This window comes from Saccopteryx bilineata, chromosome 4 (assembly GCF_036850765.1).
Source record: "Saccopteryx bilineata isolate mSacBil1 chromosome 4, mSacBil1_pri_phased_curated, whole genome shotgun sequence".
NCBI lineage: Eukaryota > Metazoa > Chordata > Mammalia > Chiroptera > Emballonuridae > Saccopteryx > Saccopteryx bilineata.
In genome coordinates this window covers 45,375,619-45,399,222 of record NC_089493.1, presented here as the reverse complement: position 1 = coordinate 45,399,222, position 23,604 = coordinate 45,375,619, and the positions used below count along the sequence as shown (strand labels likewise).

General features: G+C 40.8%; 1 protein-coding gene across 1 annotated transcript in view; it reads right to left on the bottom strand.

Annotated features, from left to right (window-relative positions):
• GCH1 (GTP cyclohydrolase 1) overlaps positions 1 to 23,604 on the bottom strand; it is a 61,879-nt gene that overhangs the window by 3,336 nt on the left and 34,939 nt on the right. The window contains exons 2-5 of the mRNA XM_066276272.1: positions 21,903 to 22,012; positions 12,666 to 12,721; positions 1,695 to 1,726; positions 698 to 782 (exon numbers count right to left, since the gene is read on the bottom strand). Of these exons, the coding sequence (XP_066132369.1) occupies positions 698 to 782; positions 1,695 to 1,726; positions 12,666 to 12,721; positions 21,903 to 22,012 (283 nt within the window). The remainder of the gene's footprint in view (positions 1 to 697; positions 783 to 1,694; positions 1,727 to 12,665; positions 12,722 to 21,902; positions 22,013 to 23,604) is intronic.

Here is a 23,604-nt window from a genome sequence, read left to right as displayed (position 1 = left end):
ATGTGTGTCAAAATATTTGAAAAACTCTGCTTGGAGCAACAAAGAGCTGAAGTAGAAATCGAGAGGAGATAGACAACACTGCTGGCTGTGCGAATCACTACACCTAAGCTTATGACTCCCTACTCTTCCACAACCCCCACCAAAAAAGAAAAAACAGTCTCCCGTGCCCTGGTTCCCATATTGGCAACACAGTACATGAAAGAGGTAAAAGGAGCCTGACCAGTGGTGGCACAGTGGATAGAGTGTTGACCTGGGACACTGAGGTCCCAGGTTCAAAACCCCAAGGTCCCCAGCTTGAGCATGGGCTCATCTGGCTTGAGTGCTGGCTTGTAAACTTGAGCACAGGGCCGCCGGCTTCAGCTTGGGAGCACTGAAAAGATCCCAAGGTCCCTGGTTTGAGCAAGGGGTTACTGGATCAAACTGAGCCCTCAGTCACATATGAGAAGGAATCAATGAAAGTGACAGAACTAAGCTTGGATGCCTCTCATTTCTCTCTTTCTCTACCCCACCCCGGTCTCTCTCTCCCTCTCTCACTAAAAAATAAAATTAAATAAATAAATAAATAAATTTTAAGAGGACAAAGTGCTTCAGGCTCAAAGATGGGAAACGTGACAGTGGCAGTGTGTGAAAACCGAGCAGCACTGAGTATCATTTTCATGCACTACTCTGACATCACTAAAGGCGAATGCGGACTTACGTTGCTTCAACCACCACCCCAACTCCGGCAGGTCGCAAGGCTTCTGTGATTGCTATGGCAATTTGTTTCGTAAGGCGCTCTTGAACTGTGGATGTGACAAGGAGCTCAGTTTAAGTATCTGACACAAACAGCTGAAAGCTTTTGCTGTCTCGAGAGTATATAAAATCTTTAAAAAGCAGACTTCTGTGAGATTTAAAAAGCAAGACACACCCGCTTCTCTACCAGTTGACTGCTGCCTGGGCCACAGGAGGCCCTTGTTCAATTCCCCGCCCCGCAGTGCAGGTGCTGACGAGAGCTCAGGAAGCCCTGGCGCCCTCCAGGGAACGGATTAGAACGCAGCTGTCTCTCAGGTGTGCAGCAAAACCAACAGGATATTGATAACCAGCACCTTCACAGAGATTGAGCAGAGCCCAGGAATACATAGCTTGGCAACAGGATTAACAAAGTAATCAGTCTGACTACTGAACTATACTTACAGCAATGCTGAAAAACAATGATTCAGCCTAAATAATGCAGTTCCTGTGCTGAATACACAACTAATCTTTGAGTACATACATTCACTGCAATGTTACATTCATTTGAAAGCTGACAAAATTCCCAAATATCTATCAGAGCAGGGATTGATTAAATCAAGCACAGCCATGAAACGGAATGCTAACAGTGGGCAAAACAGATGCAATACTTACGTGTGTGTGTGTGTGTGGGGGGGTGTTCAAGATGTAAGTAAAAAAAACAAAAAAAAGAAAAAGTAGAAGAAAAGATAAGTGAAGCCCATTATGTATAATATGAGCCCATTCTGAAATGTAATACAAATAAATTGATTTTAAAATGTTTGTGTATGACTAAAAATGTGAAGGAGTATATAGAGCAGGCTTTTCTGTTTTATATTCCTATGAGGTTTTAATTTGTATAAGTCATATGTATAATACTTAAAACAACTAAATGCTTTTTCCTTAAGAAAAAATATTTTCTGTAAAAAGATAGTTTTAAAATTTACCTTGTAATCTTCTACTATAGATTTCTACAATCCTAAAAAAGAAAGAATTGTTTTAGTTAATACAAAAACATTTTTAACTGAAATTGCTAAGGCTTTGTCGTAAGACTAAAAGGACTTTGTTGAAGCAGCTGTAGGGTGCGGGCAGATTAATGCTTACAGGAGGATAGAAAGATATATAAACTACAGGAGAATGAGAAGAGGGGAGGACTAAGGGAGACCAGCTATGACAGAGTGGTGCCTCCCTATGTCCGCAAACAGCAAGAATTAAGAGTACATAGTTCACTTACGAAAACCGCAATTAGAGATGAGTAATTTTAAAGCTCCCAAGCCATCCATTCTAAGCCAAATCGCATGTGTTCTAATTAGTCATATTGTTTAATCAGAGCTTAAAGATCAAGTTAAAAATAAAAAGACTACTTGTTAATTAATAGGCAGACCACTGTCAACTACTGTACCAACTAAACCTATTAGTATAATCAGATTAGAAGTGAACAGCCTCCTTCAGACATCTCTTTATAAAATAGGTCTATATAAGCATTCAATGATTAACTCCCTCCCAGAATAAAACCTTACTGATGCTAGCTTATAACACAATCTGTCAAGTGATGATTTTCCTCCTTTCAACATCTTTCATTCTAGTTGTGAAATGTAAAGATGGCCACGTGAATCACCCATTTTAGAATAGCAGTGCACATTAAGGATCTTTTCTTTAAAATCTGGCCTTTTAGTCGCGAATTTGGACTCAAGAATCACCTTGTCCATGAGGCATTTAAAAGCTCTTCCCCCCCAGTACGACTCTCAGAACCAACAGCTTGCTCCTGGATACCTCTGTGACAGCCAATAACGTCAGTAAGTGGTACACTGCCCTATTTACCACTCCACCTGAAGGCAGGATTCACTCTGATCCTTCTGTGTTCCCAGTAGGTAAACAACATTGAAGAAATTCCAATATCTATTTTTTATTTTAAACAAAAACCTGAGAAAAGATGGCTCAAGTTCCCAGATAAAAAATATATCTCATTCTTTTTTGTGTGTGTGAGAGAGAGGAGGGGAGGTAGTGAGACAGACTCCCATATGCACCCCAGCCGGGATCCACTCAGCAACCCTTGTCTGGGGCAGATGCTCAAATCAATTGAGCTATTTCTATTTTTAGTGCATGAGGCCAATGCTCAGGCCAACCGAGCCATATTCAGTGCCCAGGGCTGATACTTGAACCAATCAAGCCACTGGCTGCAAGAGAAGAGGGAGAGAAGGGGGAGAGGAAAGGCGAAAGAAGCAGATGGTCGCTTTTCATGTGTGCCCTGATCAGGAACCAAACCCAAGATGTCCATACACCAGGCTGATGCTCTACCACTGAACCAACCAGCCAGGGCCTGTCTCATTCTTGCTGGGTCAAATGTCTGTATAAATTACTGCTGATAGTTTTTCAGGTAATTAACTTTTGTTATATAAGTAAGAGATGCCATTGATTTAAAAATTAGTAATGTCTTTCTTCTCATAGTTTCTTTTACTCAAGCAAAATTTCAGGTACAATATTAGACAACAGTGGTGACATTGAGCATTCATATTTTGCTCCATGCTTTCATAGGAATGCCTCTAACATTTTACTGTCACCTGGGTTGCCTGTTTTTGGTTGATAGCCATTGTCACGCCAAAGGAGGGTCATTCGTGTTTATCATTGTGTACTTATGATGTACAATTGTGTGGTGAACAGGATTCCTATGCTCAGAGAGTTTATGACTTCTTATTCCAAGTTTATTCATTTTTCTTTTTGAGTAAAAATTAGATGTTGAATTTCTATCTTCTCAACATTAACAAAAATCATATAGCTTCCCTGAATAAAAAAAAAATGTGTATTTGCCCCAATTCTTGCAAAAAATTTGAGAGGTATTTCTTGGGAACAGAATTCTAATTTGACACTGATATTACCTGCCTTTCAACAATGCCAATAGCAAACCAATTGTCAGTCTAATTGATGTTACCTTGTAGATAATAGTTTTCTCTGTGGCTGCTTTTATGATATTTGAGTATGTATACTGTACAGTTTTCCATATTGAATATAGGTGGGGACTTAATTTAATTGGCCCTATTTGGGATTTATTAGGATTCCTGAATCTGAAGACTGCTATTTTGCATGTAATCAGAGACATTTTCAGCTATTACCTTCTCTAACATTGCACCTGCCCATTGTCTCTGTCATTTCCTGGAATTTTAATTAAGGGCATATTGGACCTTCTCAGTCTCCGTATCTTTTACATTCTCATTCATGTTTGTACCTGTCTCTCTGTGTTGCATCCTCTACAATTTCAGACCTTTCTTTCAGTTCCTTTAGGCTGTGCCTATGCTGCTATTTAATGTGAATGCATTGGGCTTTTGATTCAATTACCTTTTTTTAAGAAGTTATTTGGTCATTTTTCCAGTATGCCTGGCTAATTACTCCTTTGTCAAACTTTCAGGACTCTTATCCTCTAACATACTTATATATTCTGCATCCATTAACTCGAGAACCTGCCCCCTTTGACCATTTGTTTCAGGTAACTCTGACCCATGATGGCTTGTTTTCTTTTATTTTCGTTGAATTCATGTTCTTTGGAACATCATCCATGGGAAGTCTTTGAGGCATGGATAAAAGTGCATCAGAGAACGTGCACTTATTTCTGCTAAGCATTGCAGGCTCTCTTCTTGGTGGCATTTTACAGTAAATTATTGGTTTGGATTTTGTTTTTTTGTTTGTTTGTTTTTTGTTTCTTTTTTTTGAGGCCCACAAAGGTCATGTGAACTGTGATCGCAAACCCTAATATATACAGAACATGCCTATGGACTCTTTTTAAAGCTATCTCCAGAATAAGGCTAACAGGTATCTACTCCAATTTGGGGTGAATAGGAAGGAGAGATCCCTGAGGTTGGCTCCTATTCTGGCTAATTCCTATGGATTCTCACTGGGATTGCCTTACATTTTGTCCAGTGTGTGAAATGTTCACCCACATCACATCTGAGTATGCTATACCTAGGGGGATATCATTACACTCTAGTTTGCCATACTGCCAAAATCAGTAGTTCTCAATTTTAATCTAAATCATTTTTGTAATCTTAGGGTAAACCGTCTTGGGTCATGATGAAAATAATACTTGTAGCCTGTTAAAGTAAGGGTTTTTGAAATACATTTTGGAATTTTAAAACTACATTCCTAAGTGAGATTAGTCTATAAGGCTCATTTTATCAAGCTTTATTAGGGATAGGCAACTTCATCAAATTGATTGTAGAGCTTTTCGGGTTTCTTAATGCTTTTGGATTATTTATACAACATGGGAATTGTGGTGACTTGGAAGTTTGAAAGAATACCTGTTAAAATGACTGGGTCCTGCCCTTTCCCATTCTTCCCAGCCCTAACATTACTTTGACTTTTTCTAGCGGTTACTAATTTAGCCATATTTTCTAACTTGCGATTCATTCCCTTCTCTCTCCATCTTCGTTTTTTAAAAATCTTATTCTGAAAGAAGTTTTTAAAGCTTACTTTTAGTTACATAGCCTCTCATCCCAAGATATAAGTATTTATCCTCTCATTCAGACTTCCAAGCAATCCATGATACGAGATTTTCAACATTTTGATTTATGCTTTCTATTAATTTGAGAAGTACGAACATTCATGTACATCCTTGTGCCTCCTGACCATCCAGATAACAAAAATTTTTATTTTAAAAATGTGTAAGGCAACATTAAAAAAAGGTATATGTATGTTCTTCATGTTTCTATAAACTGGTTATCAAACAAACATGATTTTAAGTTAAAAAAACTGGAACTGGAACTAATTTCATTTTTTGAAAAAAATTCACTCCTGGGGTCAACAAGCATGAAAAAACTTACTACTCAAAGGGTTAATCATTTAAATTTTGTCTCACTTTTTCCCCATTTGTTCCATTAAGGATGCTTTGTAATTTTAAATACACACACATATATATATATAAGTATATATATATTAAATGCTTTCTTTATTTCTTGTCAGTATTTCTTACTTAATAATGGAAGCACTTGTGGCTATAAATTTACCTCCAAAAAATGTCAGCTTTGAGGCATAATCAATATAAACATTGTACTCTATTTACAGTGTATCTCATGATGATTTCATATGCACCCGTATTGTAAAAACATTCCCCCACCCACATCCACACCTTATTTATTTATTTACTTACCTACTTACTTATTTTGGTGAGAACAATGAAGTACAGATATCTCTTCGATATCCTGTCTTCATTTACTTTCAATATACACCCAGAAGTGGGATTGCTAGATCATATGGAAGTTCTATTTTTAATTTTTCAAGGAATCTTCATACTGTTTTCTATAGTGGCTACCCCAATTTACATTCCCACAAACAGTACATAAGGGTTCCCTTTTCTTCACAGCCTTACTAGCACTCATCTTTTGTGTTTTAAATCATGGCCATTATAACAGGTGTGAGGTGATATCCTATATAGGTTATGATTTGTAGTTTCCTGATGATTAGTAACATTGAGTATCTTTCCATGTACCTGTTGGCCATTTGTATTATATATCTTCTTTGGAGAAATGTTTATTCAGTTCTTCTGCCCATTTTTTAATTGAATTCTTTGTTTTTTTGTTATTGAGTTGTATGTGTTCTTTATATATTTTGGGTTTAACTTTTATCAGATATATTATTTGCAAATATTTACTCCCATTCTATAGGCTGTTTTTTTATTTTGTTGATGGTTTCCTTTGCTGTGCACATGTTTATAGTTTGATGTAGTCAGACTTGTTTATTTTTACTTTTGTTGTCTAATCCAAAAAATCACACTCAGACTGACATCAAGGAGTTTACCCCATGTTTTCTTCTAGAAGTTTTATAGTTTCGGGTTTTAATGTTAAAGTCTTCAATCCATTTTGAGTGAATTTTTTATCATTAATGGATAATAAATTTTGTCAAATGCTTTTCTACATCTATTGAGATAATCATGGTTTTTATCCCTCATTTTGTTAATGTGGTGTATCTCATTGATTGAGTTGCCAATGTTGAATCATCCTTGCATCCCTGGGAGAAATCCCACTTGATCACAGTGTTTAATCATTTTAATGTATTGCTGAATTCAGTTTGTTAATATATTGTTGAGGATTTTTGCATCTATGTTCATCAGGAATTCATTTTCCTTTCTTGTAGGGTCCTTGTCTGATTTGATAATAGGGTATTGCTGGTCTTGAAAAATGAGTTTAGAAGTGTTCTCTCTTCTATTTTTTTGGAAAAGTTTGAGGAGAATTGGTATTAATCCCAAACTACAGCTTTGTACTTTGGATTGCATATATTAACACACAGTGTTTGCATCATTATGACTTTCCATCATGTTAAAGAAATTTAAAAGAGCTATAGCTTCTAAATAGCTGGTTTTTAAAAATAATTTTGTATTAATTTCTAGTTTTCTTGTTACATCTGTTCATTTTTTTTTTTTAAGTTTATGTTTTCTTTTGGCCAAAATTTTATTACTCTGCTTTGCATATGCTTTTTTGTCCACCTCAATCAAAGATGGAGAGGTAATTAGTGTCCCCACTCACCTCTTTCAGGTATGGCAGTTTCTGAATTCATTTCAGCCAGCTCCTGTCTTTGTTTTTTTATCCCATCTGACATATAAAAATTCAGGACCACTTTTATTATACAAACTTTATCAAAATAAGAAAACCACTTTGTCTCCTCTGATAAATTGTGCCTTGATCTTTATTTTGAACTTTTATGATTTTTTTAAAAAATAAGCCCTGGCCGGTTGGCTCAGCGGTAGAGCGTCGGCCTAGCGTGCGGAGGACCCGGGTTCGATTCCCGGCCAGGGCACATAGGAGAAGCGCCCGTTTGCTTCTCCACCCCTCCGCCGCGCTTTCCTCTCTGTCTCTCTCTTCCCCTCCCGCAGCCAAGGCTCCATTGGAACAAAGATGGCTCGGGCGCTGGGCATGGCTCTGTGGCCTCTGCCTCAGGCGCTAGAGTGGCTCTGGTCGCAATATGGCGACACCCAGGATGGGCAGAGCATCGCCCCCTGGGGGGCAGAGCACCGCCCCTGGTGGGCGTGCCGGGTGGATCCCGGTCGGGCGCATGCGGGAGTCTGTCTGACTGTCTCTCCCTGTTTCCAGCTTCAGAAAAATGAAAGAAAAAAAAAAAAAATAAAAAAAAAAAAAATAAAGGGAATATAGTTGGGTACAGGATTTAATCCAATGTAAATCTTATTTAAATAGCCCACTTACTAGTCTTATAGCCTCCGTGCTAGGCCCTTTGTTTTCTCTTTTGCATTATGCTTTTTCTCTTCTTCGTCCTCTGGCTACTGGGAAAGCAGTCTGGTGACACTTTTGCAGGAAGAACCCTTGGATGGTATCACGTAACCCTTGCAAATCTTAAGAGCATTTTTGATGCCTTCATATTACTTGACTTGACACCAGGCTGTAAATTCTGAGGTGCGGCTAGAGCAAAGAGCAAATGTGCAGCAGATGAGGCTGGATCACAACAGACTTGTCAGCTAAAGTGAGGAGTTTGAACTTTCTCTTACAGCAGCAGCACAGCCACACTTCAGAAAGAACATCCTAGCAGGTATGAGAGCAGATTTAAGAACCCTAAGAGATTAGAGGCAAAGAGAAGTTAGGAGTTTAACATATAATCCAGGAGAAGCATAAGGGAAGCCCACGTCCCGGCTGGGTATCCCAGTTGGTTAGAGCTTCGTCATGATATGCCAAGGTTGCAAGTTTGATCCTGGCTCAAGGTACATACGAGAATCAACCAATGAATGCATAGATAACAAATCAATCTCTCTCTCTCTCTCTCTCTCTCTCTCAAATCAATCAATCAATAAATTAATTAATGTTTTAAACATCCACCAGAGAGTGTCAGCAGAGAGCAAGAAGGCAGTAGCATGGTATTGGGAGGGACGCAGGGGTGCAGCAGGAAGTTGGTAAGCACGCAACAGGAATGGGTGGCTTCCTCCTCACCCCTAGCCCCAAAATACATTCCAAAGGGAGCAAAGATTCAAGTATAAACATAACCAAGGAAACATGAGTTTATGACTACATAAGTTTTTAACTTCTTTATGGAAAAATAATACTATATAGCAAAATCAAAGGACAAATGGCAAGCCTAGAAAAATGACTTACAGCATCTGACCTAACTGCTTCAACATTCAGAGAGCTCAGACAAATCAGTAATAAAAAGACAAGCAACCCAACAGAAAAATTAGCAAAGGCTAAGTGCAGGAAGTTTCTGAAAAGATTCAACCTCACTCTGTTGAAGAAATGCAAATTAAAACAACAGGTACCATTTTCACTTACCAAGTTGGCAAAAATTAAAAAGTATAATGAAACCCAATGATGGCAAATGTGGAGAAAGACACACCCTTTATTATTAGAGTATGAATTGGTATAATCTTTTTTTGGAGAGCAATTTAGTAAAGTAAAAAATTCACCTCCCCTTAACCCAGCAAATTTTACTCTAGTAATTTTTCTTACAGGTAGACTCAAAGTATGCACATATATACAAATCTGTTCACTCAAGCATTTCTTTCTTTTTTGACAGCCTCAAACTGTAGACTATACGTATCTATATCAAAGACTGGTTAAATGCATTATATTAATCAATCAAAGAAATACTATGTAACCATTAAAAGGAACTTGGGCTTTTTGGACTAAAAGATGTACAAAGGATTTTGATGTATTCTAGATTTTTAAAAAATGTTGTAGTACAAAATATAGGGTATGATCTCATCCACTCTTTTTCTTTGTTTTTGCTTTTTTTTTTTTTTCTTTTTTCTTTTTTACAGAGATAGGCAGAGAGAGGGATAGATAGGGACAGTCAGACAGAAATGGAAAGAGATGAGAAGCATCAATCATCAGTTTTTTGTTGCAACACTTTAGTTGTTCATTAATTGTTTTCTCATATGTGCCTTGACCGTGGGCCTTCAGCAGACCGAGTAACTCTTTGCTCAAGCCAGTGACCTTGGGTCCAAGCTGGTGAGCTTTGCTCAAACCAGATGAGTCGGCGCTCAAGCTGGCGACCTCGGGGTCTCGAACCTGGGTCCTCCGCATCCCAGTCTGATGCTCTATCCACTGCACAACCGCTTGGTCAGGTTGGTTTTGCTAATTTTAAAAACCCTTGTGTTTGCATTTTCACAGAAATTTTCTGAAGGGATAGCGAAATAAATATCTAGTTTTTACTCTGGGGAATAAAAATACAAAAAAAGAACTTTCCTTTTACTCACTCATTTACATATGAATTTAACTGGTATGGACTGACCGTGGTGACACAGTGGACAGAGCGTCAACCTGGAATGCTGGGGTCGCCAGTTTGAAACCCCGGGCTTGCCCAGTCAAGGCACATACCAGAAGCAACTACTAGTTGATGTTTCCTGTTTCTCCACACCACCCTTCTCTTTCGCTCTCTCTTTCCTCTTTCTAAAGTCAATTAATAAAATCTTTTTTAAATTTTAAATAAATCAATTTAACTGGTATATATGTTACTTTTATAATTGAAAAAGAAGGGACAACAAATGTCCACTTCGTAATCTAATGCTTACCTTACATTTTAACATTTTAACTATTTCCTTTCACCTGTCTAAATCTTAGCTTCAATCCATTAAATCTGCTCCCAGCCACTGGAATATGCTTTGCCCCTACCCTCTTATTTGCCTTTGCTTATGTATTAACCACACCTAGAGGAACTTCTCTTCCATTTATTGTAGAATTCTGAGCAGCTCTCCACCTCAGGTCTCTTCACCGTCCCAGGCCACAGCCATCTTGGCTCCTCTGAACTGGGAGCTCCAGACCAGGCATTTTTGTGGCACCTGCTGCCTCATGCTCTCGCCCTCCTTGAGGGCAGAGGCTATGTCCCACTTCTCTCTGGCACAGTGGCCTTTCACAGTAGTTGCTCAATAAATAGACTAATCATGGTTATCACGAGGCACTGCAATTTGAGATTCAAGATTTAATTATGTTCACTCAGTTATTCTCAGGCAAGAAAACTGATAGATGTTGAATGAATTTTCAGCAACAAAAGGAATTTCTATTAAAACTAAGTTTATTCTAGAATTCTACTAGAGTTAAACCAGGTCGAGTCACTTGTGGCATCTTCTTGTTACTTAAGGCTTTACTGTTTGATATTTGACTTCTGTGGCACTGAAAGGTCATTCATTTAAAGGCATGCATATAACAAACTTTGCATACAAGATTAAAATGAGTAGTGAATTTTTGCCAAGGCATTCGGCTTGCTTTATTATTCTTCATTCCCTAAATATTCCTACTTCTTACAAGAAGGAAGCAGTTGGGTAAAATCTTAGCCTTCTTTTCTATTTAATAGACCCTTCATTCAAATTTTTTACAACCTATCTGACAGTAACACATACTCAGTTCTTTGGTTTAGTGTTCCATTTTTTTTTAAGTTTTAATCCTATTAATGTCAGGACAAATCTCTAGGCCAATAATCAACTCCTTTGTATTGTTTCATAAAAGCTTAATTATTTGAGATTTTTTCCTTTTACTAGGAAAGGAAATAACCAAAGATTACTCCTTCTAACCCAAATACATTTATTCCAAGATCTCATTGGATCACTCCAGAAACCATTTCCATAAAGATGTGCCCATGGGCTACACAGTGTGGTCTTCTAAAGAGAGAAGACTGCTTTCCTTAAGACATAGGCCTATGTAGTCTGCCAAGTTTTTTTATAATATAAAAACCATCCACTACACACGTTTTGCATATGAATAGTCTGTGACAGGCATCAACCAGAATCCCTATAAGTGAAAAATACAGCATTGGCAATAGAAATTATAGTAGGGTCAATTACCCCATCCCCACCAATACCCTCTCAGCAACCCCTAGTCGCTGCCAGGGGGTTCCGATCAGTGGAAGGTGGCAAGGTGTTTCTGGATTTGTGTTAAGAGTCTTATTGCAGTGAAGCACTTACAACTGATACAATAACATCCTTTCATGGTGCCAAGGAACTCTAGCTGGTGGCAAGATTGTCATCCAGAAATAAAGTCAAACACCAGGGATGCCTGACCTATGGCAGCGCAGTGGATAAAGCCTCAACCTAGAATGATGAGGTCACTGGTTCAAAACCCCAGGCTTCCATGGTCAAGGCACATACAACAAGCAACTCCTATGAGTTGATGCTTCCCGCTCCTCCCCCCCTTCTCTCCCTCTCACTCTCTCAAATCAGTAAGTTAAATCTTTAAAAAAAAAAAAAAAAAAAGTTAAACACTGGGGAAATTAAAATGTTCTATTCTACTTACTTTTTTCCTTAATCCCTAGAAAAACAAGTGAAAAGAAAGTGTGTGTTGAGAGAGAGTTAGGAACACAATGAAGAAATAGGTAATAAATATACAGTCAAGCCCCACCCTTTTAAAATAAACCAAGCTAACTTTTAATAACTTGATCGAGGTTATAGTGACCAGATCAAAAGCAGAGTAAATGAATCTTGTGTCTGAAGAGGCAAAGAAACCATAAGTGACCTGGCTGGTCTTGCAGGACCCCAGAAAGACGCCCGAAGGTACCCCAGAGTAAAAGGCAGGGTTGAGACCCCAATTGGTGGTTTGATTAAAAGTCTGAAAACAATGCAGTGCAGTTAGACCCCTGCCAGGTTTCCTCCCCCACCCCTCCCATTAGCTAACCCACCCTTACAGGACAGGGGCTCAGATCCTCTCTGGTCAGGGCAGGCTCTACAGAGAAAGGTGTGAACTCAGATTTCAAGGATGTGCCAGTGGAGGAAAGGCTGGGAGATAGGGGAGGAGGGTAGGCAATGAGGGAGTGAGGAAAAGGACATTTGCATTTCAGGTCCTCTAAGTCCTCCAAGTCTGTCTCTGCCACTGTAAATTCTAAGTTGCAATGTGATTTCCATGTTAGATTCACACTGGTCAATAAAGAAAGCCTGGTGAGACGCTCGCTGTGTAAGGCCACGACCTATACACCTGTCTTCCTATTCACCACGCAGTCATACTTACCTGGCAAGTTTGCTGAGGCCAAGGACTTGCTTGTTGGGAAGGTAACCGATATGGACCTTCAGAGAAGAGACAGAAATGAGCTAAGTGAAAATATAGTGCTTCCTTGTGACAAAACAACAAAATAAGGACACATCATATAGAATACTTATATATAATTCAACACAATAAAAATGTACCTCTAAGACATTAAGATTTAAGACTTAGAATATGAAGCACTTTAATAAGCATTTAAAAATAACATAGGCCCACCTGACCTGTAGTGGCACAGTGGATAAAGCATCAACCTGGAATGCTGAGGTCACCGGTTCAAAACCCTGGGCTTGTCTGGCCAAGGCACATATGGGAATTGAAGCTTCCAGCTCCTCCCCCTGTTCTCTCTCTCTCTCTAATAAAAATGAAAAAATAAAATCTAAACAAATAAAATAAAAAATAACACAGGCCCTGGCCATTGGCTCAGTGGTGGAGCATCAGCCCAGCATGTGGATGTCCTGGGTTTGATTCCCAGTTAGGGCTCCCAGGAGGAGTGCCCATCTGCTTCTCTACCCCTGCCCCTCTCACTTCTCTCTCTCTATCTCTTCTCCTTCCCTCCTGCAGCCATGGCTCGACTGGAGTGAGTTGGCCCTGGGCACTGAGGATGGCTCCATGGCCTCTGCCTCAGGTACTAAACAAAATGGCTCTGATTGCAACAGAGCAAGGGCCCCAGATGGGCAGAGCATTGCCCTCTCTGGGCTTGCTGGGTGAATCCTGGTCCTGTAGCATGCAGGAGTCTGTCTCTGCCTCCCCTCCTCTCACTAAAAAATAAGAAAAAAATAAATAATATAAATGCACTAAAAGAAAAAAATATAAGAATGACTCTATTAAAAACAAAAAATTTGAAACATTGTCATGGTATTTCTTGGTGAAGTTAAACTCTCCATACAATTCTTAAAGTCTTTCCTCTATTAAGTGGGAACATCTCAAGAAAGTGCAAATTATCTTGTAGCAACATTAAAATGTAGCCAGGAAAGCCTCCTTTAGATGGGCGAAACTATAACTATAAAGACTGCCATTTCACACATCACTGTGGCCCTAAACACCCCACCCTGCTACCCAGAAAGAGGGGTCCTATGCCCTTCATCATGCATGGTAGCCCCACTTCTAAGCCTCTGGAGAGTACCATTTTCCTGACAGGAGAAGGACATGGATACAAATGTGACTGTGCAGAATCTGGATCCTAACAACACCTAAGTTGGTTTAAATTAATTATTTTTAATTTAGTAGGATGACATGGTTCGCCAAACCATACAGGTTTAAAGTGTACAGCTCAATATAACATCATCTACACACCACTTCATGCATTCTGTCCCACGCAGAGTCTCTTTCTGTCCTCATCTCCCCAGCTTTGCCTCCTCTCCCTCCCCCCTCTCCCACTTTTCCTCTGGCTATTGCTAACACCTAAGTTCTCAATATGCATCTATAAGTTCTTACAGCATTTTTTTTTTTTCAGAGGCAGAGATAGACAGGGACAGACAGACAGGAACGGAGAGAGATGAGAAGCATCAATCATCAGTTTCTCGTTGTGCGTTGCGACTTCTTAGTTGTTCATTGATTGCTTTCTCACATGTGCCTTGACCGCGGGCCTTCAGCAGACCGAGTAACCCCCTGCTGGAGCCAGCGACCTTGGGTCTAAGCTGGTGAGCTCTTTGCTCAAGCCAGATGAGCCCGCGCTCAAGCTGGCGACCTCGGGGTCTCGAACCTGGGTCCTTCTGCATCCCAGTCCGACACTCTATCCACTGCGCCACCACCTGGTCAGGCCTTACAGCATTTAATATAAGGCAAAGTCATTTCTATAATCTTAATAGGTACTGATTGATATCTAATATGTATGTGTTACTTCTCTTTGAGCCATGTGCATTAAGTATAAAAAAACATTAGTTCTCTTAAAAGGCTAAAAGTAAATGGTCATTTGTAAGCAATCCATTAACCTAATATAAAATTATAGACTTATTTACATCTTGGTCAGCCAGTATTTGTTGCATTTATTCACCTAATATTTGCTGTGCACTTGAATAACTGATCCAGTTGTAACTAGTGACTTTTCCTCTACTAGCACTGTGCACCACCCTCCTGGCCAGCAGAAGGAAAAGCAGCACCTAAACATTAAGTATTCCAAAGAACGTTAAGTATTTCAGAGTTACATCCACTGTTGGTGGGACTGTAAAGTAGTACAACCATTATGGAGGAAAGTATGGTGGTTCCTCAAAAAACTGCAAATAGAACTACCTTATGACCCAGCAATCCCTCTACTGGGTATATACCCCAAAACCTCAGAAACATTGATACGTAAAGACACATGTAGCCCCATGTTCATTGCAGCACTGTTCACAGTGGCCAAGACATGGAAACAACCAAAAAGCCCTTCAAATAGAAGACTGGATAAAGAAGATGTGGCACATATACACTATGGAATACTACTCAGCCATAAGAAATGATGACATCAGATCATTTACAGCAAAATGGTGGGATCTTGATAACATTATACAGAGTGAAATAAGTAAATCAGAAAAAAACAAGAACTACATGATTCCATACATTGGTGGAACATAAAAACGAGACTAAGAGACATGGACAAGAGTGTGGTGGTTACCAGGGATGGGGGGAGGGAGGACGCAGGAGGGAGGGAGGGAGAGAGTTAGGGGGAGGGGGAGGGGCACAGAGAACTAGATAGAGGGTGACGGAGGACAATCTGACTCTGGGCGAGGGGTATGCAACATAATTTAATGACAAGAAAACCTAGACATGTTTTCTTTGAATATATGTACCCTGATTTATTAATGTCATCCCATTAACATTAATAAAAATTTATTTTTAAAAAAAAAGTATTTCAGAGTTAAACCTTTCTCAGGTACCACTTGAAATTTTTATACTTACATGCAGAACTATAATTTGCATAGCGTTTGTACTATTTCTGGTCTTCCCAAAGATCCTAAGTCATTTAAATGTCCATTTTAGATAATCACCACTAAATTATATATTTAAAACAGTGTTAGCAAAAACACAAACACAGATAGCAGAAGGTAATAGAAGTTTTAAATCTAATCAAGTTTATAAGAAATCCAGAGGTTGAATAGAAAAAGGGCCAGAAGGTGGGATACTATACAGGACAACTGGCCCAGTATCTTCAGTAAAAGAATGCCAAGGGGGTTGGGGGAGCAGGGGTCCTATTTCAGAATAAAAGAGTTAAGAGGCACAACAACTAAATACAATGTAAATTCATGACCCTTATTGGGATTCTGGTTTAAACAAACCAATAGTAAGACAGTTGACACAACTAGAAAAATGTAAACATGGGTTAGTTATTAGATGCTATTTAGGAACTACTGTTAATTTTATGTTAGTGCTACTGTAGATAAGTATGAAAATATCATGTTACAGATGCATATTAATGATAAATGATAGACTCATGCTGTCTATACATACTTTATATATAACATATGCATTATTTAATATGTTAAAGTATTTACTGCTGAATTTTTAGGTTGATAATCAAATTGGAGTAACGTTTCCTTAAAAATTCTTATCTTTTAGAGAGATATACTAGAAGAAGTTATGGAAAAAATAATGTATCTAAGATTTGCCTCCAAACAGTCCAATGTGAATGTCCCATATATATAAAATTGGTTCTTTACTGATAACTGTTCTTTTTGTAATTTATTCACTGATTTTAGAGAAAGGAAGGGAAAGAGAGAGAAACGTTGATTTGTTGTCCTGCTGATTTATGCATTCACTGGTTGATTCTTTTATGAACCCTGACCAGGGCTTGAACCCACAAGCTTGTTGTATTGGGATGATGCTCTAACCAAATGAGGTACTTGGCCAGGGCCTTTACTAATAATTGTTGAAGCTGGTTGATGTGAACATGGAACTTGATTATACTAGTCTTTTTATCCTCATATATGTTTGAAATTAGGTTTTAAAGAGACAGAGAAACCACTACACACACATCAGGATACTAAACTCAGAAAGAATCAAAGTGCCAAGTGTTGGCAAGGGTTGTAAAGTGACTGGGACTCACATTAGAGTACATGAAGTGTAAATTGGTACTACCACTTTGGAAAACTAAAATCAGTACCTAATAAACAAGCAGGAGTATATACCCTATGACCATGCAATTCCACTCGGAAGTCCATTCCTAATAGAAATGCATACACATATGTACCAAAAAATGCTGAGGAAAAAATGAAGAAGGAAAAATATAAAATAGAGTCATTTTAACCAAGCTGATAAATTATTAACATTATAAAGGCAACAATCATGGAGACATGAGGAAACAATTCTTTCTCTTGTTTTAACCAGTCTGAGCCCCGACTGTCAGGCTTTGGGGCCTTTTATAGCCCTGGTTGATGCAAGAAGCAAGTAAGGCCTGACAAGGTGGTGGCGGAGTGAATAGAGCATCGGACTGAGATGCAGAAGGACCCAGGTTCGAGACTCCGAGGTCACCAGCTTGAGCGTGGGCTCATCTAGCTTGAGCAAAAAGCTCACCAGCTTGGACCCAAGGTCGCTGGCTCGAGCAAGAGATTACTTGGTCTGCTGAAGGCCCGCGGTCAAGGCACATATGAGAAAGCAATCAATGAACAACTAAGGTGTCGCAAGGAAAAACTGATGATTGATGCTTCTCATCTCTCTCTGTTCCTGTCTGTCTGTCCCTATCTGTCCCTCTCTCTCCCTCTCTCTGACTCTCTCTCTGTCTTTGTAAAAAAAAAAAAAAAAAAAGAAGCAAACAAGGTTACAAAAGGAAACTGGAATTAGTGAGCAGAGCAGAACAGTTGCAGGTGAAGCATTGGCTTTGTCATCAGAAAGTCGTAGCCACATCATTCCCCCCTTTGATGCCCTCTAACTAAGTCTATGGGCCTCACTATACATGTCTGAAAACACTCATTAGGACATGAGGGTGTGGGGACACTTAGTGGCAAGATGAGGCTTATTAGGATGAGTTTGATTAGGATTTTGTTAAGAAGTTGTTTTAACAGAATATTTCCAAAACCTTTTAGAGTTAACAACACATCCTACTATTAGCACGTAAGTGACTATTGATAACAGTCTCTCTCGTCTACTCCAATCCACTGGAGCGCTTGCAGCGAGTCCTCTGTCCAGAGTTAGAGTCAGGATCTCGACAATGATCAGGAATGGCAGCGGGCAGGTCATTACAGTCCTGGTTGTTCCTTGGGTTCCGCTGGTTGGGGCCCTTCATCAATTTCTGGTAGTATGCCCATTGTTCTTCACAGCATCCCCTGTAATGGTTTTGTGGGGTCACTGTGAGTGGTCCAGGACTCTGATAGGTCCTCAGTGTTGGCTCTTTTGACTCTGGTATGGCGAATCCAGGGTGCCGTACCTGCAATTTTAATGGCAGTCGGAGTAGCCAAGACAACTCTATGTGGAGCTGTCCAAACAGGTTGGAGTGTTGTTGTTTCCAGTCTTTAACCCATACTATGCGCCCAGGCTGATAGGAGTGGACCCAGTCCTAAGGGGAACGGGGCCCTCTCTAGAACATCGGGGCTATCTTATGGAGCGTTTTCCCTAGCAGCTGGAGATGGGTTGAGAGGCCTAATTCTCCTACCTGTCGGGGGGGGGGGGTCTCCTCTCAGTTTATTAATGATGGGTGGGGGTCTCCTGTGTAAGATTTCAAAGGGGGAGTATACTGTGGGTCCAGGAGTGCATCAGACCCACAACATGGCGAGGGGTAGCAAGTCTACCAAGGGAGGCCTGTCTCTGGCAGAGCTTAGCTAGGGTGGTCCTTTAGGGTTCGATTCATACGTTCAACGTCCCCTGAACTCTGAGGCCGGTATGTAGCCTGTAATTTCCAGTTGATTTCAAATACTTTGCTATTGCCTGGACAATGGTTGACATGAAGACAGACCCTCTTTGCCGCTTGGTCAGCGAAAGACTTTCCCAAGTTTATTGGGTCGGTTCTTTTTTGAAGTCCTTTGCAGTGTACGACTGCATTTCTTTTGGGTTTCCAGACTGCTTCCAGGAGTTGAAGAATTTTTTTTGTTTTTGATTTTTTTTTTTTTACCCCCAGCCATGAATAGTCCCCTTTCCTTATAAATTGCCCCATGCACATGTAGGGTTGCAAAAGCATATTTAGAATTCTGGCCTAAGGTGAGCTTGGCAGCCCTCTCTGACTTGTGTCCCTGTGGTGGCTGGTCCCGAGAGCAAGGGGGCCACCGGCAGCCACCGGGTCGAGCTGTTCAGACAGTCTGGGTGAGGACCCCTGTGCTACATGGTCTTTCCGCAGACGAAGAGATTGAATTCACTGTTTACACCCGGCAGTCCTGGCGCCGGGCACTGGCGAGCAGTGTCTTTATTTCTTGGCATGCCGTCTCCTGTTTTTCGCCCCAGTCTAGGAGTTCCCCCTCTGGCCCGCTTAGTGCCTCATAGAGGGGTCTTGCCTTCCCTGAGAACCCTGCCGCTCCTAGGAGCTCTCAGGGCTTCTTTTTGTTGTTGGGTCTAGGGGTCGAGCAGATTGTTTGCTTCCTCTCGGGCCCTAGAGAACATGTCCTTCAGTGATGATGAACCCGAGATACGGGACTCGGGGCTGACATATCTCTCCTTTTTCCAGGACACCTTGTACCCTGTGTCGGTCAGCAACTGTAGAAGGATTTTCGTGCCTTTCCAGCAACCTTCTCGGGAGTTGCTGGTCAGGAGGAGATCATCTACATATTGTAGGAGGACACAGTTTACCTCTTCTCCCGGGGAAGGCTGTGAGGTCCGCGGCCAAAACCTCACCAATCAGGGTGGGAGAGTTCTTGAATCCCTGAGGCAGACATGTCCAGGTTAGCTGAACTTTCCTGCCCATGTGAGGTTCTTCCCATTCGAACACGGGGGGGGGGGGGGGGGGTGTGTTTTTTGGCCCGCACTAATGGGAGCTCCTCTAGTAGTTCAGGAGGGTTTTGCTCCTTCATCTCCTGAGTGTGGTTTCCATTTGGCCCCTCTAGGAACTGTTACAGACATTGTCAGGGTCTCCTGTGTTCCTAAAATTAGGCTGGCAGATTTTCTGGAAGTGAAAGCTATTTGGGCTCCTAGCTTAGTTAGCAGGTCCTGTCCGAGGAGGGGGATGGGACATTCAGGCAGATACAGGAATTCATGGACAACGTGGTGTCCCTTAATTTGACACGTTCAGGACTGGCAGAAAGGGAGAGCAGTTTGAGTGCCCATGGCCCCAATTACGGTGATTTCTCATTCGGTAAAGGGTGAGACTGGCATGGTAACTACTAAGTGTTCTGCTCCTGTGTCCACCATAAAAGTCATAGGCTGGCCCCCTACCATCATTGCTGACCGTGGGCTCCAGGGGCCTAATTTCATGGAGCCCAGTCTTACCTAGTCAGCACCATCCTCAGCTAGTCTGATCAAGTCCTGGACCACTGGTCCTGGTTGACACTTTCCTTTTCTTGACTGAGTGGCTTTGGCAGCGGGACCGGAGGCCTGCTTTCTGATTGGGCATTCATTTTCCAATGTCCAATCTTTCCAATATGCATATTGATCAGGTTTCAGGGGCTTGCCTACTTTTGAAGGGCGGGCTACCAGGACCTTGCACTGCCCCTTCTTATTAACGCAGAACTGAACCCATGGGGCAGGCTCTGTGCTATCTGTAACCAGGAATCTACATAGGGAAGCTGTTCTGCGTGGCCAGGATTACCTGTCACGACCCAGTAAACTGCTCTGACAGTTGATAAGTCTAGGGTTCCTTCCGAGGGTCACCTGACCTGAAAGGGGGCCACTTGAATTCACAGTGGGTGCAGTTTTCCGGGGTTAACTTCATGCCATAATCATCAGAAAACCCCTTCTTAAAATTCCTAATCACGCTGTCTAATACAGTGGGTTTGGACTGACCAGACCCCATGTCTAGTCTAATATGACCTTCCAGCACTCCTTCCCATGTCTGGAGTGGTGAAACAGACAAAGGTTGGGAGCCCCCTTTCCAGAGGCCACGCAGTTGTTCACCTGGCCGCGTCTCTCGTGAAACTTTAAGGCGTGTCTTGGCTAAGGTGCACTCATATAAACCCTGGGCCTGGTTGTCTTCCAAAAGGGAGACAAGTCACCGTTAGGCCTTATGATGTCACCATGGAACTGCAGGTTGGGGCCCAGACAGACTCCATAGCTTCCTCCATGGAGTCACAATCAGTCAGTCACACAAACACTCATTCACAAGTTATAACATTCCCCTCCCCCTTTCCCAGGGGATCCCTATCTGGTGTCTCAATCCTAAGACCATGGGAGGTGACCAAGCTTCCCTTCCGTTTGGAGATGGGCTAGACTGGGTGATTTATCCTGGGACCTTATCTTTGTCCAGATGTGTGTCCCAAAAGAGTTAATCTGTTTCTCCGTTGAATCCGGTTGGGTCCAGTTACCCCCAGCGTGGGGGGGCCTCCAGGAAAGAGGTCCCATGGAAAATTCAGGAGGCACTGCCTCATTCACACAGAAGGCCCCCTCTGCCTGGTGGTTCTTTTTGCCAGCTCAGTAGCACAAGGGACCAGCACGGTTGGCTTCCCGGTCAGGGAACCAAATGTTGCGACAGACTGGAATGTCCAAGAAGCCAAGCGATACTCGGAGAGTTGGAGAACCAGTTCATTACACTGGCATGCTCAGAGAAGTTTCAGAGAAGTTAATTCTCCGAAGTCTGAGCCCCGACTGGTGTGTGTTGGGGCCTTCTATAGCCCAGGCTGATGCAAGAAGCAAGCAAGGGTTACAAAAGCAGAACTGGAATTAGCAAGCAGAGCAAGAACAGTTGCAGGTGAAGCATTCTGCTTTGTCACCAAGGAGTCATAGCCATATCGCCACTAATACTATAACCCTGCTACAAGATATTCTGCAATCAATACTGCTCATGTCATATTACACAAAAGTCTATCTTGGATCAAACATTATTTTGTCAAAATAAAGGACAAAGGTTTTGAGAGCCTGCAGCAGCTACCTTAAAAAAAAAAAAAGAGGAGAATTTAATCTTATTACTTTAACCTATTAACATGGCATTTGCAGTGAAACGCTAGTAGCCTCGAGGGCCTTCTGCTACTTTGTTTTTTATTTTGTTCATTTCAAGCTATTAGATTAGTCAGGTTGATGAAGAGTCGAGGTTTATATGTAATTCTAAATATCCGGAATATTAGGAATTAGGTGACAATTTTTAATATAATTATCCTAATTTTAAAACCTTCATCGTGATTTTTAAAATTGTTAGGAAACAACAGAAAAAAACCTTACCTTTCCAACAAATGGGACTAGATGGTGTTCACACATGGAAAACATATCTATGTCCTTCACAATCACCATCTCATCATGATCTTCATCAAATATAGCATCGTTTAGGACATCTGAAATCAGAGGCTTACTTTAGTAACATTTTCAATTTTATGAAAAGATACAGAGTAGAAAAACTAACCATCTCATAAGTAAATAAACTGACAATCATACTAGTCCTAACTAAAATATTAAGGGAAGGCAAACTAAAACTAGTTATTTTACCCAGCAAATTAGCAAAGTCTTTTCCTTTAAATGATGGGGGGAAAAATCCTTATGATATAGTGTTACATTTTTTTAGAATGCAAGATTACAAATATATTTGCAGTATGAGAGAGGGAGGGGAAGGAGAGAGAAATTATACAAAACAAAAGAGGAGCTATTACTGGTGATAAAAAATTGTCTGCTTTCACATTTTTCCTTACATTTTGTGTACCGAACACTTTCTCTATAACAGGTGTGTAGAAAACCATATCTGAGAAAAAATATATAATAATCATTAGCTTTTTGACTTGAGGCCAGATCCAGACAACTATACATTTCACCTCTGTCATTAATCTCCCCAATAATTTTCTACTCTCATAAAATTTCTAGTTATTGTATGCAAACACCAGGCTTGCTCTAGATAGCTGCCTTCCTCCCTTCCTAAGGAAATAGATGCTACAACAGTATATGGATGCCTGCCCAGTTTGGCTTTGTGTGGCGAGCAGTGTTTTGCTTGTGGACTCTAGCACATATGGCCAGATATACAATAAACATTTAGAAACAAACAAAAAAAGCTTTATTAAAAAACAAACACGCATTGATATCTGGATAGCTTGGGAGACTAGATACATTCAAGACACTGAGCTTGAAATGTAGCTTGATTTCAAGGACTTGGGGAGACCCCATCTACATAGCATGCTGAGACAGCAGAGGAGACAAGTAGGGCTTTGCAGCCACCTACAGCTATTTCCCCTCATAAAGGCAGGCTGCAGAGTGAGTCACAGGGAAGCTGTGCAAACGTCCACCCACACAGCCTGACCTTCAGGGCTCCACCGCTACTAGAATAGAGGCTCACAGATATTGAGTCACTGTTTAACCACAGTTAGCATCCCCTGAGTCAGGCTCTTCAGAGACACATTTGACTGTGTAGTAGAAAAGTCATTAATGTAGTCAACAAAAGTGACCAGGTGGGGTTTAGACAACACAGACAAGCACAACACCCCTGTCAGGAGAGGCTGATAAAATCCAGCGAGAAGGCTTGGTGCCTTTCTTTAGGTAAATACTCCTTCTGCAAAAGCAGTTTTCTGTTCTGAATACTCTTCCCTAACCCGCAGTCATATTTCTGAAAGAAGTCTAAAAATAGATCCTTGGTGCTCCCCAGAGTCTCCCAGATTTCTCCAAGATTTTAATATAATATTATTGCTATACATAGCTTACTAAAATCTTAGTTACACAAGGAATCTTCCTGAATGTGAAAACAAAGAAAATATTTCTTTAAAAAAAAACGAAAGAGAATTGTCAAACATAGGAAGTATTCATTTGTTTTCTCTGGCAAAGAATGAGAGCATCCCCATTCTAAGCTTTGACAACAACCAAATGACCCATATTAAAATGCTAGCCCCCGAGTTAGGCTAAGTTAGCATGCAGTTCCATCACTAACTAGCTTGTGGGTCTTTGGCAA